General features: G+C 36.1%; 1 protein-coding gene across 1 annotated transcript in view; it reads right to left on the bottom strand.

Moving 5' to 3' along the window:
- Positions 1-1,818: 1,818 nt before the first annotated feature.
- The window catches only part of LOC132564007 (mitochondrial folate transporter/carrier-like), a 32,262-nt gene continuing 16,737 nt past the window's right edge, over positions 1,819-17,343 (bottom strand). The window contains exons 3-7 of the mRNA XM_060228760.1: positions 16,966-17,054; positions 14,962-15,119; positions 11,576-11,689; positions 10,029-10,174; positions 1,819-2,317 (exon numbers count right to left, since the gene is read on the bottom strand). Of these exons, the coding sequence (XP_060084743.1) occupies positions 2,191-2,317; positions 10,029-10,174; positions 11,576-11,689; positions 14,962-15,119; positions 16,966-17,054 (634 nt within the window). The 3' untranslated portion in view covers positions 1,819-2,190. The remainder of the gene's footprint in view (positions 2,318-10,028; positions 10,175-11,575; positions 11,690-14,961; positions 15,120-16,965; positions 17,055-17,343) is intronic.

Below are 17,343 nucleotides of genomic sequence, written 5' to 3'. Positions count from 1 at the left end.
ATGGTAGCTATAGATTATATAAAATACAAAAATGGTACAGCGATGCTGTTTATAAAGTAATCGAAATGTTCTGTAACAATTTTTAAAGGTAAATTAGAAGTTCTAAATGTGCTGAGAGTACCCATATAGCCTGTAGCTTTTGTAATCCATCATTGATACCCTAACACCAAGCATTCACAGTAACACAGAGGTGTTAAATTTTGTCACAAGAAATTTCAATATTATTGCCACTCCCTAATAACGCTTCAGGACAAATTGGTTGAAATCTACCCAGGCATTCAGAAGGAGTAGCATTTTGGAGCATAAGATTGTCTAACTTCCCCATTTGGGCCTCCCCCCAGTTCCCTAGGGTTCAAATCAATTTTCTTAAGTTAAGAAATGATGACATACCCACAATGATATTTCATACCACATTTGGTGAAAATTTGTTCAAGCATTAATGAAGAGTAGCATTTTGAAGCAAAATATTGACTAACTTCCCCATTGGGGGCCCCACCCTTAAGTCCCTAAGGGCCAAATTAACTTTCTGAATTAATAATTATTTGCCCAACTCTACTGATGTTTCAGATAAAATTTGAATTAAGCCATTTATCTAAGCATTAAGGAAGAGTAGCTTTTTGAAGCAAAATGTTGACTAACTTCCCCATTTGTTGCCCCTCAGTTTCTTGGGATCAAATCAACTTTTTGAGTTCAAGAAATAATTGCCTACTCAAATTGATGAATCAAGCCAAAGTGTGTTGAAATTTACCAAGGCAGAAAGGAAGAGTTGGGTTTCAAAGCTACTTTCAGCACCTTTACTTTGGGGCCCTGTCCCTCGACCCCTACAGGTCTAATCAAAATTCTGTGTTTAGTAGATGGTAAACCTCACCCACTGATACATCAGACCAAGATTTGTTGGAATCTACCAAGATATGAAAGAGGATTAGGATTTTAAAGAAAAAGTTTATGCACAACATACGACGAACATTGGGTTCTGATGACCTAATGAAATAAAATATTCTGAATTACATTTAAAACATTTTGTTTTCATATAAAGGTATAATAACACAAAGAGTATTATGTATATTAAATTGATACATGAAAATTAATAAAAAATATCAAACTTTGACATGGATCATAAAAACCATCTGTCATCAAAACAATAAAATAAAAAGCCAAAACATAAAAACTCCAATTCAAAGCATCCAGAATTATAAAGACTTAATAGTTAGAAAATAAAACAGAATGTTTATCTGAGTTACATACAAGGTCATACAAACCCTCCAAATAATAAAAAAAATCAACAGGCTTAAGTTGGTTCTATTTCTTGTCAAACTGAACAATAATTAAGGAAGCAAAAAAAAAATCCTTAAAAAATACTGAAAAAATCAGTAAAATTCAGAATGAAAGACATTTTCTTCTAAATGCTTTACTCAACAGACAACTGCTGCAGCTTACTTCCCTCCCTATACCTTACTCTACAGATGATCGGGGGAGCTTGCTCTGTCCCCTATACCTTACTCTACAGATGATCGCGGGAGCTTGCTCTGCCCCCTATACCTTACTCTACAGATGATCGCGGGAGCTTGCTCTGCCCTCTATATATTATTCTAGAGATGATTGCGGGAGCTTGCTCTGCCCCCTATACCTTACTCTACAGATGATTGCTGGAGCTTGCTCTGCCCCCTATACCTTACTCTACAGATGATCGCGGGAGCTTGCTCTGCCCCCTATACCTTACTCTACAGATGATCGCGGGAGCTTGCTCTGCCCCCTATACCTTACTCTACAGATGATCGCGGGAGCTTGCTCTGCCCCTATACCTTACACTACAGATGATCGCGGGAGCTTGCTCTGCCCCCTATATATTATTCTAGAGATGATTGCGGGAGCTTGCTCTGCCCCCTATACCTTACTCTACAGGTGATTGCTGGAGCTTGCTCTGCCCTCTATATATTATTCTAGAGATGATTGCGGGAGCTTGCTCTGCCCCCTATACCTTACTCTACAGATGATCGTGGGAGCTTGCTCTGCCCCTTATATGTTACTCTGTTGAATGTGATATGATTGATCTTTGAATGAAAAACCTTTGGTTCATGTTTTATAAAATAATACCCTGGGATATTTAAACAAATACTGATTAAACTACAAGATGTCTGAATAAAGTCCTTATGATGCCAAGGTATACAACTTCGTAAGTAACAGATTTCATCAGCTGGTCTTTGTTGTGTAATAGGAGATGATGTTCTCATACACAACAAATGTGATACAGCATGCAGGCGTCACTCTCAGCAAGCTTGGCAACAGACCCTTGTAGAAACCTCGCCATCCCTCGTACCTGTAAATTATATAAACGGAAAAGATGTTGGACAATCGTGCTAAACTTTTTCTTTTCTGGCTGGCTCCAAAACTGAGCATTCTAAACAAGGAACAGGGTGGAATCAACATATGTGAGAATACTAAGTGAACACTAAAATTGAAGTAACAGTCTTTAACTTAAAAAACCAAGACAGTACCAGTCGGTCATTTTGATTTTTGTGATAACTCCCAAAATTGAATCAACACCAATAACAGGCCCAAAGGAAACCTATACATTGTATAAGAAATTTGAGGACTGCCCATCCAGCACTTCTCAAGCACTAGTAATAACAATTTTCCATCATCAAAATCCATGATAGCAACCTCTCAGGCTTCCTGTACTTAGTTAAAGACCGACAAGCAATGGACAGTTGGATGGATAAGGGAGATTTGAACAGTCTGATGATGATGTGTTGAAAACTGACACTGCAAATATTCAGACGAGATTTCAATGCTGAAAAAAAAACCCCAAAAAAAACCCAAAAAAACCCCCAAAAAAGTCCACAACAAAGAACATGTAACTTGTGGAAAAGTAAGACAATTTCACCACATTACTTTTATGCCCTACAAAACCTTAAATTCCAGATACATTTTTTTATTTGCAAATTCACAAAGTTTATGAGAAGTTATCTTTTAACAAATTTGACCTTTAATATAGGCAAAGTAATTTTATTTCACAAAATTTGTTAAGCTTTCTCCCAGGAGCTTACTAACCACATATATGTGACATGACTCTAGGCCTTTTAGGTTAATCATTACATATCTGACTGTTTTAAACAAAATTGACCTCTGTGACCTTGAATACAGTTTTAGGAAATTTCTTTTAGAAATTCTTATGAACTTGGTCCAGAGAACCTATCAGCCAACTATCATGATTCTAGGCATTTGGTTAATTAGAAGAAGCTGTTGGAAAGAATTTACAAACTTAACTTGTGTGACCTTGAAAAAGTGTCAAGGTCATTTCTTTTGGTACCTAATTTGTAAGACATCATCCCATGAAAATACCAGCCATGTATCACATTTAGAGGTTTTTTAAATTTGAATCCTGTGACCTTCAATATGGATCATTTCTTTCTGCTACCTTTGTCAGACTTTATCCCAGAAACATGCCAGCCACATTCATCTTGCTTGAAAAGTCATTTAAAGGAAAAAATTGAAGCTGGACAGACCAAAAATGGATAAATAAGATAAGTTAAAAAGTGTGAAAGGGTATTGTTCAACCAAGAATAGATAAAGCATGTTGATATCTCCTAATCATCAGACATACAAAAACAACTAATGTCAACATAAGAAACCTTTATTTCAATGACAGTTTAACAAGTGTGAAATGTGTTCCATGTAAGAAGTCTTATCTTATCTCATACTATCAAAAATAAATTTTTAAACTATACATATGTATCACTAAAATATATTCACATTTACGATAAAAACACAACAGTGCAGAAAACCTGTTTAAGAATACATCAAACCACCAGAAATTAGAGGCTTTATACTACGGCCTCTTCTTCTTACTCATTTGGTTTGGTTACAATTATTTCATCTGTATTAAAGGAAAAGGATATCAAAGGTTAACCCCTAATCCTTCCATTGACCTTGTCCCTTTTCCCCTATTCGACCCCATCCATGATCTACTTCTGGTATTGGGGCAAGATGAAATTCCCTTCATCTACTCTAAACTAAATCTGTTTAAAATTTGTTTATTTGTTTATACAAACGAAGAAGAAATACAAAGGTTTGTTTTTACTTCACCTCACCTCTCTGCCCAAGGATCCATATGCATGGAACTGAAGCAAATTACTGATAAATTTGATAATTGGAATTCATTTGACACCTTTTAACCCCATCCTTTATTTCCAAAGCATCAGTCAGATAAAATAAGGATGGTATCTTCTAGCCCCAACCCTTGTGTTCCTAGAGTCAGTCAGATAAAATAAGGATGGTATCTTCTAGCCCCAATCCTTGTGTTCCTAGAGTCAGTCAGATATGATAAGCATGGTATCTTCTAGCCCCAACCCTTGTGTTCCTAGAGTCAGTCAGATATAATAAGCATGGTATCTTCTAGCCCTAACCCTTGTGTTCCTAGAGTCAGTCAGATATAATAAGCATGGTATCTTCTAGCCCCAACCCTTGTGTCCCTAGAGTCAGATAAAATAAGCATGCAATTAAACTACCATGTATGGACATGTGTAGTATTTTGATATTTCTTACTAACTTTGATCATATTTGATACCTGTGAGCCTAAAAACTTTTGTAGCCCTATATCAATCATGCTACAGGACAAATATCAGAACCCTGGGACTTTTGGTTTTTGAGAAGAATTCATTTGAATGAAAGTTTACGAACGGTGGACAATGCTACACAGAACACATGTGATAAGTGTCAAAAAGTATTCTGTACTCGGTCTTTGTTAGCTATCCAGTACCATAGAGTGGTGGGGCTCAGTGTCCTATACAGTGATCAGTGTACACCTGTCCTGTAGAGGTTACCAGAGGTCCCTGGATAGAAAGCAAGAGTCACTGAGGCGTAACCAAATCATGCAACACAGAATAAACACAAAGTTACATCGGTAGTCAAGTCCATTCCAGATTTTCAAAAATTTGCAATGAACTAAAACTGTTAAAATCCAAGATGGCCACTGGTAGATGGTAACAGTATTGGTAGATGGTATATTGTATTGGTAGATGGTAACAGTCCTGGTAGATGGTAACAGTACTGGTAGATGGTAACAGTACTGGTAAATGGTAACAGTACTGGTAGATGGTATATTGTACTGGTAGATGGTAACAGTACTGGTAGATGGTATATTGTAATGGTAGATGGTAACAGTCCTGGTAGATGGTATATTGTAATGGTAGATGGTAACAGTCCTGGTAGATGGTAACAGTACTGGTAGATGGTATATTGTACTGGTAGATGGTATATTGTACTGGTAGATGGTAACAGTATTGGTAGATGGTAACAGTACTGGTAGATGGTAACAGTACTGGTAGATGGTATATTGTACTGGTAGATGGTACATTGTACTGGTAGATGGTAACAGTACTGGTAGATGGTATATTGTACTGGTAGATGGTAACAGTCCTGGTAGATGGTAACAGTACTGGTAGATGGTATATTGTATTGGTAGATGGTAACAGTACTGGTAGATGGTATATTGTACTGGTAGATGGTATATTGTAATGGTAGATGGTATATTGTACTGGTAGATGGTAACAGTCCTGGTAGATGGTATATTGTACTGGTAGATGGTATATTGTATTGGTAGATGGTATATTGTAATGGTAGATGGTAACAGTACTGTTAGATGGTATATTGTATTGGTAGATGGTATATTGTAATGGTAGATGGTAACAGTATTGGTAGATGGTATATTGTATTGGTAGATGGTAACAGTACTGTAGATGGTATATTGTATGGTAGATATATTGTAATGGTAGATGGTATATTGTACTGGTAGATGGTAACAGTCCTGGTAGATGGTATATTGTACTGGTAGATGGTATATTGTATTGGTAGATGGTATATTGTAATGGTAGATGGTAACAGTACTGTTAGATGGTATATTGTATTGTAGATGGTAGTATGGTATGGTATTGTAATGGTAGAGATGGTATATTGTACTGGTAGATGGTAACAGTATTGGTAGATGGTATATTGTACTGGTAGATGGTAACAGTCCTGGTAGATGGTAACAGTCCTGGTAGATGGTACATTGTACTGGTAGATGGTAACAGTACTGGTAGATGGTACATTGTACTGGTAGATGGTAACAGTACTGGTAGATGGTATATTGTACTGGTAGATGGTATATTGTACTGGTAGATGGTAACAGTACTGGTAGATGGTATATTGTAATGGTAGATGGTAACAGTCCTGGTAGATGGTATATTGTAATGGTAGATGGTAACAGTCCTGGTAGATGGTAACAGTACTGGTAGATGGTATATTGTACTGGTAGATGGTATATTGTACTGGTAGATGGTAACAGTACTGGTAGATGGTAACAGTACTGGTAGATGGTAACAGTACTGGTAGATGGTATATTGTATTGGTAGATAGTATATTGTACTGGTAGATGGTAACAGTACTGGTAGATGGTATATTGTACTGGTAGATGGTAACAGTCATGGTAGATGATAACAGTACTGGTAGATGGTAACAGTACTGGTAGATGGTATATTGTACTGGTAGATGGTAACAGTACTGGTAGATGGTATATTGTAATGGTAGATGGTAACAGTCCTGGTAGATGGTATATTGTAATGGTAGATGGTAACAGTCCTGGTAGATGGTAACAGTACTGGTAGATGGTATATTGTACTGGTAGATGGTATATTGTACTGGTAGATGGTAACAGTACTGGTAGATGGTAACAGTACTGGTAGATGGTATATTGTATTGGTAGATAGTATATTGTACTGGTAGATGGTAACAGTACTGGTAGATGGTATATTGTAATGGTAGATGGAAGATATATGACAACAATTATTTTCCTGTATTGTACAGATACTTTCGCCCCACTGCAACATCTCACATATGTTAGCGGAGAGTGCTACCTGACAACGGGATTAACGAGAGTGCTACCTGACAACGGGATCACTGAGAGTGCTACCTGACAACGGGATCACGGAGAGTGCTACCTGACAACGGGATCACGGAGAGTGCTACCTGACAACGGGATCACGGAGAGTGCTACCTGACAACGGGATCACGGAGAGTGCTACATGACATTCTACACGATAGTCTGCTATCACTAGCTCTGTGTTACAGGGTAAATTAATGACTGGACACAGATTTAAGATTATATGCTTACTTACAAGCCATGATCTTTAATCAAAGATAATGGCTGTAGTCTGATGTCCACTGACACCATTGTGGTAATGACATTTACTTAGGTCTAACTTACAGAATTTTGTAAACAATCAGAGGAAATCCTATCACTTGTATAATGATTTCACTCATTCCCAAAGCATCACATTCCAGTTTAAAGTATACAAGCATGAGAAAGATGGTGATTTATCTGTCAACATTGTCCAATTAATGGATACTAGCCATAGTCAGAACATCAGCAAACAATTTTATAATTTTTAAATAATTTCTATGACGGAAGATGTGCGATGTTGATGCTGTTGTTTCTGGATAGAATACATTATGATATTTTCTTTTAAATTCTGCTTAGAATGTTTATGTATCAGTGTTGGAATTATAACAAATAAAGACCACTTAAATTCTGTGTGTTGTTTCATTTAAAATTGATCTGTAAAATACATACACTGTGAAACATGAAGGGACAAATGGAAACGTAAGCATGAATTATCAATTTCTCGTTAATTTTTGTTTAAAGTTATGCTTTTTTTCATGAATGACATTTTTCTTGTAAGATAAAAACAATCTTTTGATTTAATCTTGTATTTTTTCATATTTGTTGTATTCGTTCAGGTAGAAATATCATGTCTTCAACCATGTATAGCAATGAACATGAAAACGTCAACATAACCCAAAACAAATGTTTCAAAGTCTAGATATATCAAAGTTTTTTTGGTAGTCCATTGAACTGCAAACATTGAAGTTTGACTGTAATTCAACTTTTTTCTCAATAGTTTTTATCACGAACTGTCCTGTAGTGTACTGATATACATATGTACAAGACTCTGAAGTTTTAGATGTTTACAAATGTTTAATTTGTTACTTTTCTAAATTTATGACTACTTACAACACAGACTGACAGAAGGAACTACCATCAAAACTGTTTACAATATGTAATGTCCAAGCCTCTGGTAATTCACCAGGAACAAATATTAATCAGAAAACAGATTGTAAATTTTACATAATCGTGAAAGTTTGGTGGCTACATAATCGTGAAATTTTGGTGGCTACATAATCATGAAAGTTTGGTGGCTACATATTCATGAAAGTTTGGTGGCTACATAATCGTGAAATTTTGGTGGCTACATAATCGTGAATTTTAGGTGGCTTCATAATCGTGAAAGCTTGCTGGCTTCATAATCATGAAAGTTTGGTGGCTACATAATCGTGAAATTTTGGTGGCTACATAATCATGAAAGTTTGGTGGCTACAATATCATGAAAGTTTGGTGGCTACATAATCATGAAAGTTTGGTGGCTACAATATCATGAAAGTTTGGTGGCTACATAATCATGAAAGTTTGGTAGCTACATAATCGTAAAAGTTTGGTGGCTACATAATCATGAAATTTTGGTGGCTTCATAATCGTGAAAGTTTGGTGGCTACATAATCATGAAATTTTGGAGGCTACATAATTGTGAAAGTCTGGTGGCTACATAATCAATATACGCCGCCACAAAATATAAAGATCAGGATAAAATGGCATAAATCTTACAAAAATCAAAGAACCAAAAAATTGCCCCTTCATGCACATCTACCCATTGTAGTAGTGACATTGAGCAAGTTTCGTGAAAATCTGATGATTGTTTTAGGAGGAGTTGCGTTCACAGGAAATGGACGTACAGACAGATGTACGGACAGACTTACGGACGGGCAGACGAAGAAGATGACGCCAATATACGACGGCCTCCGGTGGCGTGTAAAAAGGAAAATGACAGGTTAAAGTAGTAGAAAACCTGCTATTAGCTTATACTACTCTTGCTGACTTGGACTGAAGCTCGGAAATGTTGTAAATGTAGAAAGAGTACCCAGGGAAACCTATATGGTTGAGCAGGTGACCCCATACATTTTCATGTGCGATCTAGGAATGAAAACCCACTTAGGTGAAAGGCATTGGCACATTGTCCACCAAACAGTATCTATGTATAAAGGCATGCTACACATATCCTGCATTTCGATTCACTGTAAAAAGATTTTCTGAGTAATTAATTATGCACTGTATGTATCTCTAACATCAATAAGGTAACAATTAAAGCATCAATGTTACCGAGGAAACAGTTCTAAAATTCTTAATTTCCGACATCTCTAGTTGGATCTGTTCTTAGCAAATTTCCACCTTGTCATAGTTTCAACATGCACACAGTTTACACTGGTACATGTAAACACACTGGTGAATAGTACCTTTTAATACAAATTAAGAATTAGATACAGTAGGGTCAAAGATTGTACAAAAGACACACAAGTGATTAGTACCTTTTACTACAAATTAAGAATTAGATATAGTTGGGCCAAATAATGAATCCATCTGCATCATACAGCTATTACATTGTACTTCCCTCTAGAACTTGTCAGTTATGCTTAAGGCTTAAACTGGTGAAAACTTGGAGACGCTGAGAAAAATAACAATTTGGCAAAAGACAATATAAATGTAGAGGTATATGAAAAACTCCAAACATTTTCCTATTGGCTGGATTCAGATGATGAGTACATGTGTATGTAGGAAAACACGGCATGCAGTTAAAGCAATCCTTATAAAATAACCCGACAATGTCCCACAGGGAAAAACATCATATTGTTGGCAGTGGTGTTTATATACCACAAAGCCCAATATTTCTATTCCTGTAATGTTTTAAGCCAGAGTACCTGATGGAAAATTTTCCGTGTCCACATTACAAAATTTGTCCCAACGTCCTTAATCCATAATATATCTCTTTCTGTAATGATAATTTTTGGGTGAGAATACCATATGAAAATTTGTCCCGATGTCCTTAATTCAAAATATATCTATTCCTAAAATAGTGCTAATCAGACTGTGATACACTTACCGAAAGATCTGACTGATGATATCAAGGATTCCACCGTAATCTCTATGCTGGTCTTGCAGTCTTGATCGTATCACTTGGTAAGGATATGTTGTACTGGCAGCTATAATTTTTGATAACGCCGCAAACACGATATATTCCAGTGATTTCTACAAAAGATAATGTAACAATGATATATCATTTCACCGCATAACTGTTCTGTTGTGTCATGTCATTCGACCCTGTCAGGCAGTTGTGTCATGTCATACGATCATGTCAGGCAGTTGTGTCATGTCATACGACCATGTCAGGCAGTTGTGTCATGTCATACGACCATGTCAGGCAGTTGTATCATGTCATACGACAATGTCAGGCACATGTATCATGTCATACGACCATGTCAGGCAGTTGTGTCATGTCATACGACCATGTCAGTCACGTGTCATGACATCATTTTGACATTATCAATAAGCCACGTCTTGATGATATGATCGTCTCCGCAGTGAAATCATAAAGTCTGAGTCATGATGTCTTATAAGAAAATTGGTTTAAAAGTTTATATTTCAGAAATCTGAGTAATATGATAAATAGAATTTTATACTGGTGCCAGTGTAATTTGGAACTGATGAAACTTTCAAAAACTCTACTAGTCACATGCCTAAATGCTTGTTTAAGCTTGTTTAATAAATTCTATACTAAGTTAACTGTAAGATCCTACATCTCAAACTACCACACTGCCAATGAGATTTGCTGGGTATATTTCTCCATGAACAGTCATTTAGGGCAAGGTCTCCTTGTAGTTGTTGTAGGTTACCTCATTGAACAACATACCAGAGGCCCAATACATGCAATCCAGAGCACTAAGGGTACATTGTCTTATCTAAGAACATAAGCATGTCAGCTAAGACTGATCTGTTTCCTTATAAACTGTCATCAGTAGGGAGTATTAAGCTTCTAAGGTCTTAATCTCAGGTCAGGTGAGCACACCCATTTTCAACAATGATAAATCCTCACTTTACTTGAGAGATTTTGGTATCTGTCATGGAACTTTGTCTTATTGAAAGTTTCAGGCAAATCTGTTTACAAAATTTGTGAAACAGAACCAACAAGCAAACTAACAAGTACCAAATATATCCAGCTTCATGTCACACAAAGAAGTAAAATATTTCTCAATGAGATCACTATGGCAACCATAAAACTCCCCCATTTTTTTCATCAACCTGCATCTTTTGAACCCCTGTGTTCCAAGTTTGTCAGTCAGGTGACAGTTTCTTCCGTGAAAACCATGATAATGGGTTCAGGCCCTTGAATATTGAATCAGCTTTGACAAGTAAATACCATAGGTTGGAGATGTAGGGATATTGTTATCCAGAAATGGAAAATTCACAATAGGAAAACTGAAAATGAGAAAATATGACATAGATCTGTCCAGTAATTTGTGAGACATGTATGACATCAGGCTGAATACAGATAAATCTTGCCATTTACACAATATCTAGGTACGTCAGATATATCTTATGTATCATCATCATCATTATATTTCTACAAACAATTAAAACTGTTCTACTTACCAAACGGTAATCAGCATTACAACCTTGGTAGATATTGTAGCGGGATTTCATTTCCTCGTAAGCCATAAATTGCACAGCATACTGTGATATTCCAAAAACTCCAGGCAAGAAACCCTGACAAAAAATACCTTATTGTCAAACCATTCATTTTCCTCGTAGATTCATTTTTGTTGATTTCAACTGTACTCTTCACAAACCACATGTCAATGAACTCTAAAAATTAGTTTAAGTACACTGATTGAGGTATATTCATCCACCAAATGATGTGTTTAAAGAAAAAATGATCAATAAAAGTACAAAAACCTAAAATAAATCCCCCTCCAAAATAGAAAGTATATCGTTTTACAGTTAACAAAACAGAGGTTATGAATCAAGAAGCCTTAATTACTGTAATATCATTATCATTTCTGGGAGATTTATTTTCACTGATTTTCAGTGTACTATCTATGAGTTCATATTATCAACAAATCCACAAAGTGTGACAGAGTTACAAACACGTCCACAGATCTCTCTAGATATCACAGCATGTAGAGATAATTACACAAAGTGTGACAGAGTTAGATACACGTCCACAGATCTCTCTAGATATCTCAGCATGTAGAGATAATTACACAAAGTGTGACAGAGTTAGATACATGTCCACAGATCTCTCTAGATATCTCAGCATGTAGAGATAATTACACAAAGTGTGACAGAGTTACAAACACGTCTATAGATCTCTCTAGATATCTCAGCATGTAGAGATAATTACACAAAGTGTGACAGAGTTATATCTCATCATGTAGAGATAATTACACAAAGTGTGACAGAGTTACAAACACGTCCACAGATCTCTCTAGATATCTCAGCATGTAGAGATAATTACACAAAGTGTGACAGAGTTACAAACATGTCCACAAATCTCTCTAGTTATATCATCATGTAGAGATAATTACACAAAGTGTGACAGAGTTAGAAACACGTCCACAGATCTCTCTAGATAACTCATAGACAAACCCGTCCACAGATCTCACTAGATATATCATCATGTAGAGCTAATCACACAAAGTGTGACAGAGTTAGATACACGTCTACAGATCTCTCTAGATAACTCGTCCTGTAGAGATGATTACACAAAGTGTGACAGAGTTACAAACACGTCCACAGACATCTCATACTGTAGAGATAATTACACAAAGTGTGATAGAGTTAGATACACATCCACAGATCTCTCTAAATATATCATCATGTAGAGATAATTACACAAAGTGTGACAGAGTTAGATACACGTCCACAGATCTCTCTAGATATCTCATCATGTAGAGATAATTACACAAAGTGTGACAGAGTTAGATACACGTCTACAGATCTCTCTAGATAACTCGTCCTGTAGAGATGATTACACAAAGTGTGACAGAGTTACAAACACGTCCACAGACATCTCATACTGTAGAGATAATTACACAAAGTGTGATAGAGTTAGATACACATCCACAGATCTCTCTAAATATATCATCATGTAGAGATAATTACACAAAGTGTGACAGAGTTAGATACACGTCCACAGATCTCTCTAGATATCTCATCATGTAGAGATAATTACACAAAGTGTGACAGAGTTAGATACACGTCTACAGATCTCTCTAGATAACTCGTCCTGTAGAGATGATTACACAAAGTGTGACAGAGATACAAATACGTACACAGATCTCTCTAGATATCTCAGCATGTACAGATATTTACACAAAGTGTGACAGAGTTACAAACACGTCCACAGACATCTCATACTGTAGAGATAATTACACAAAGTGTGACAGAGTTAGATACACATCCACAGATCTCTCTAGATATATCATCATGTAGAGATAATTACACAAAGTGTGACAGAGTTAGATACACATCCACAGATCTCTCTAGATATATCATCATGTAGAGATAATTACACAAAGTGTGACAGAGTTAGATACACATCCACAGATCTCTCTAGATATATCATCATGTAGAGATAATTACACAAAGTGTGACAGAGTTAGATACACATCCACAGATCTCTCTAGATATATCATCATGTAGAGATAATTACACAAAGTGTGACAGAGTTAGATACACATCCACAGATCTCTCTGGATATATCATCATGTAGAGATAGTTACACAAAGTGTGACAGAGTTAGATACACGTCCACAGATCTCTCTAGATATCTCAGCATGTAGAGATAATTACACAAAGTGTGACAGAGTTACAAACACATCCACAGACATCTCATACTGTAGAGATAATTACACAAAGTGTGACAGAGTTAGACACACATCCACAGATCTCTCTAGATATATCATCATGTAGAGATAATTACACAAAGTGTGACAGAGTTAGATACACATCCACAGATCTCTCTAGATATATCATCATGTAGAGATAATTACACAAAGTGTGACAGAGTTAGATACACATCCACAGATCTCTCTAGATATATCATCATGTAGAGATAATTACACAAAGTGTGACAGAGTTAGATACACATCCACAGATCTCTCTAGATATATCATCATGTAGAGATAATTACACAAAGTGTGACAGAGTTAGATACACATCCACAGATCTCTCTAGATATCTCATCATGTAGAGATAATTACACAAAATGTGACAGAGTTAGATACACGTCCACAGATCTCTCTAGATATCCCAGCATGTAGAGATAATTACACAAAGTGTGACAGAGTTAGATACACGTCCACAGATCTCTCTAGATATCCCAGCATGTAGAGATGATTACACAAAGTGTGACAGAGTTACATACACGTCCACATATCTGTCTAGATATCTCAGCATGTAGAGATAATTACACAAAGTGTGACAGAGTTAGATACACGTCCACAGATCTCTCTAGATATCCCAGCATGTAGAGATAATTACACAAAGTGTGACAGAGTTACATACACGTCCACATATCTGTCTAGATATCTCATCATGTAGAGATAATTACACAAAGTGTAACAGAGTTACAAACACGTCCTGAGATCACTCTAGATATCTCATCATGTAGAGATAATTACACAAAGTGTGACAGAGTTAGATACACATGCACAGATCTCTCTAGATATCTCATCCTGTAGAGATAATTACACAAAGTGTGACAGAGTTAGATACACATCCATAGATCTCTCTAGATAACTCATCCTGTAGAGATGATTACACAAAGTCAGGTCATTATCTATCTCAATACCACTAGTAGGTATCAAACTCCTGACCTCTGGAAAAAAAAGCTTAGACAGATCAATAATCAATCTACAAAATCAATAAATCAATAACTTTACAAGAATTTCTAGCTGATAATGCAGCTGCATTTGTATTTACCAAAGATACATATTCTCTGTCAAGGAAAGACACATCACTCACTGTATACCTACCCTATAAAGACCCCGGAATCCCTCCATCTGAAATATTCTGACCAGAGCATCAGCCATGCCCTTATAGTTTTTACTGGATGGTACCTGCTGATCGTACTGAAGACATATCCTCGTCTTGACAACCCAGATTGGATTTGTGAGGGTCAGTGTCATGAAGCCTGTATATATAAATTATAGACACCATTGAAGACATGACAATCAATCATTGATTAAAAATCTACAAAATTCTGAAAGGTATGAATTTCCCTTATTTCTGTTCAAACCAGAATCTAACGTTATGATACTATGGGTAAGTGTGAACCAGAATCTGATCAGGTGTAGAACATGATGTTATAATACTATAGGATAAGTGTGAACCAGAATCTGATCGGGTATAGAACATGATGTTATGATACTATAGGATAAGAGTGAACCAGAATCTGATCAGGTGTAGAACATGATGTTATGATACTATAGGATAGGTGTGAACCAGAATCTGATCGGGTATAGAACATGATGTTATGATACTATAGGGTAAGTATGAACCAGAATCTGATCAGATGTAGAACATGATGTTATGATACTATAGGGTTGTGAACCAGAATCTGATCAGGTGTAGAACATGATGTTATGATACTATAGGGTAAGTGTGAACCAGAATCTGATCAGGTGTAGAACATGATATTATGATACTATAGGGTAAGTGTGAACCAGAATCTGATCAGGTGTAGAACATGATGTTATGATACTATAGGGTAAGTGTGAACCAGAATCTGATCAGGTATAGAACATGATGTTATGATACTATAGGGTAAGTGTGAACCAGAATCTGATCAGATGTAGAACATGATATTATGATACTATAGGGTAAGTGTGAACCAGAATCTGATCAGGTGTAGAACATGATGTTATGATGATATAGGGTAAGTGTGAACCAGAATCTGATCAGGTGTAGAACATGATGTTATGATACCATAGGGTAAGTGTGAACCAGAATCTGATCAGGTATAGAACATGATGTTATGATACTATAGAGTATGAGAGAACCAGAATCTGATCAGATGTAGAACATGATATTATGATACTATAGGGTAAGTGTGAACCAGAATCTGATCAGGTGTAGAACATGATGTTATGATACTATAGGGTAAGTGTGAACCAGAATCTGATCAGGTGTAGAACATGATATTATGATCCTATAGGGTTGTGGACCAGAATCTGATCAGGTATAGAACATGATGTTATGATACTATAGGGTAAGTGTGAACCAGAATCTGATCAGGTGTAGAACATGATATTATAGTCCTATAGGGTTGTGAACCAGAATCTGATCAGGTATAGAACATGATGTTATGATACTATAGGGTAAGTGTGAACCAGAATCTGATCAGGTGTAGAACATGATGTTATGATACTATAGGGTAAGTGTGAACCAGAATCTGATCAGGTATAGAACATGATGTTATGATACTTAAGGGTAAGTGTGAACCAGAATCTGATCAGGTGTAGAACATGATGTTATGATACTTAAGGGTAAGTGTGAACCAGAATCTGATATCTGATAAATATTCACTGGAAAATTTAGAATGAATCAAAGCATTTTTAGTTATAGTAAACATAAGACACCAATATAGATATATGTAAAAATTAAATCCCACCCCCAAAACGAATTTCATACTGTGACAACTAGGTAACATTTGCAAGGATATTAAACAAGTATACAATATTCCTTTGACTTGTTGAGATAAGTCACTAATATGGGCATTGGTTAATCTACAATTTATTTTCATGAGTTCATTTGAATCTTATTTCTTAAAAGAATGGATCCCATAATGTAAAATTTAGATTTCCATAAATTTTATGAGTAATATCACAATATTTGAACACAGAAATCCCGACTCGTATGTGGATGTACTACTCCACCTGTTATACCTTATACATATAATACCATATACCTACATTAAACTACTTGGTTTGACATGTTTCAAAAGGCAACCAAAATCTGGGACTTTTCATTATACATACCTGCTTCAAATGCAGCCAGCATATGTTTAGCTGGACCAAGGTTCACTTGAGTGTCACCATCCTGCATCCAAGTCTTAATGCTGTTGTAACTGTAAATGTATGATCATCACTCTGTTTAATACTTATTAAACAAGAGTGCCGTGGACACAATATACGCTGCCACAAAATTTAAGATCAAGATAAAATGGCATAAATCTTACGAAAATCAACGAACCAAAAAATTGCCCCTTTATGCACATTTACCCATTGTAGTAGTGACATTGAGCAAGTTTCATGAAAATCTGAGGACTAGTTTAGGAGGAGTTGCGCTCACAAGAAATGGACGTACAAAGTTGAAAATGGCATAAATCTTACAAAAATCAACGAGAAGATGACGCC

This window comes from Ylistrum balloti, unplaced genomic scaffold (assembly GCF_031769215.1).
Source record: "Ylistrum balloti isolate Yb309-2 unplaced genomic scaffold, AGI_CSIRO_Ybal_v1 Utg371966, whole genome shotgun sequence".
NCBI lineage: Eukaryota > Metazoa > Mollusca > Bivalvia > Pectinida > Pectinidae > Ylistrum > Ylistrum balloti.
Note: the sequence above shows the minus strand (reverse complement) of the source record. Positions and strands in the feature narration are given on the sequence as shown.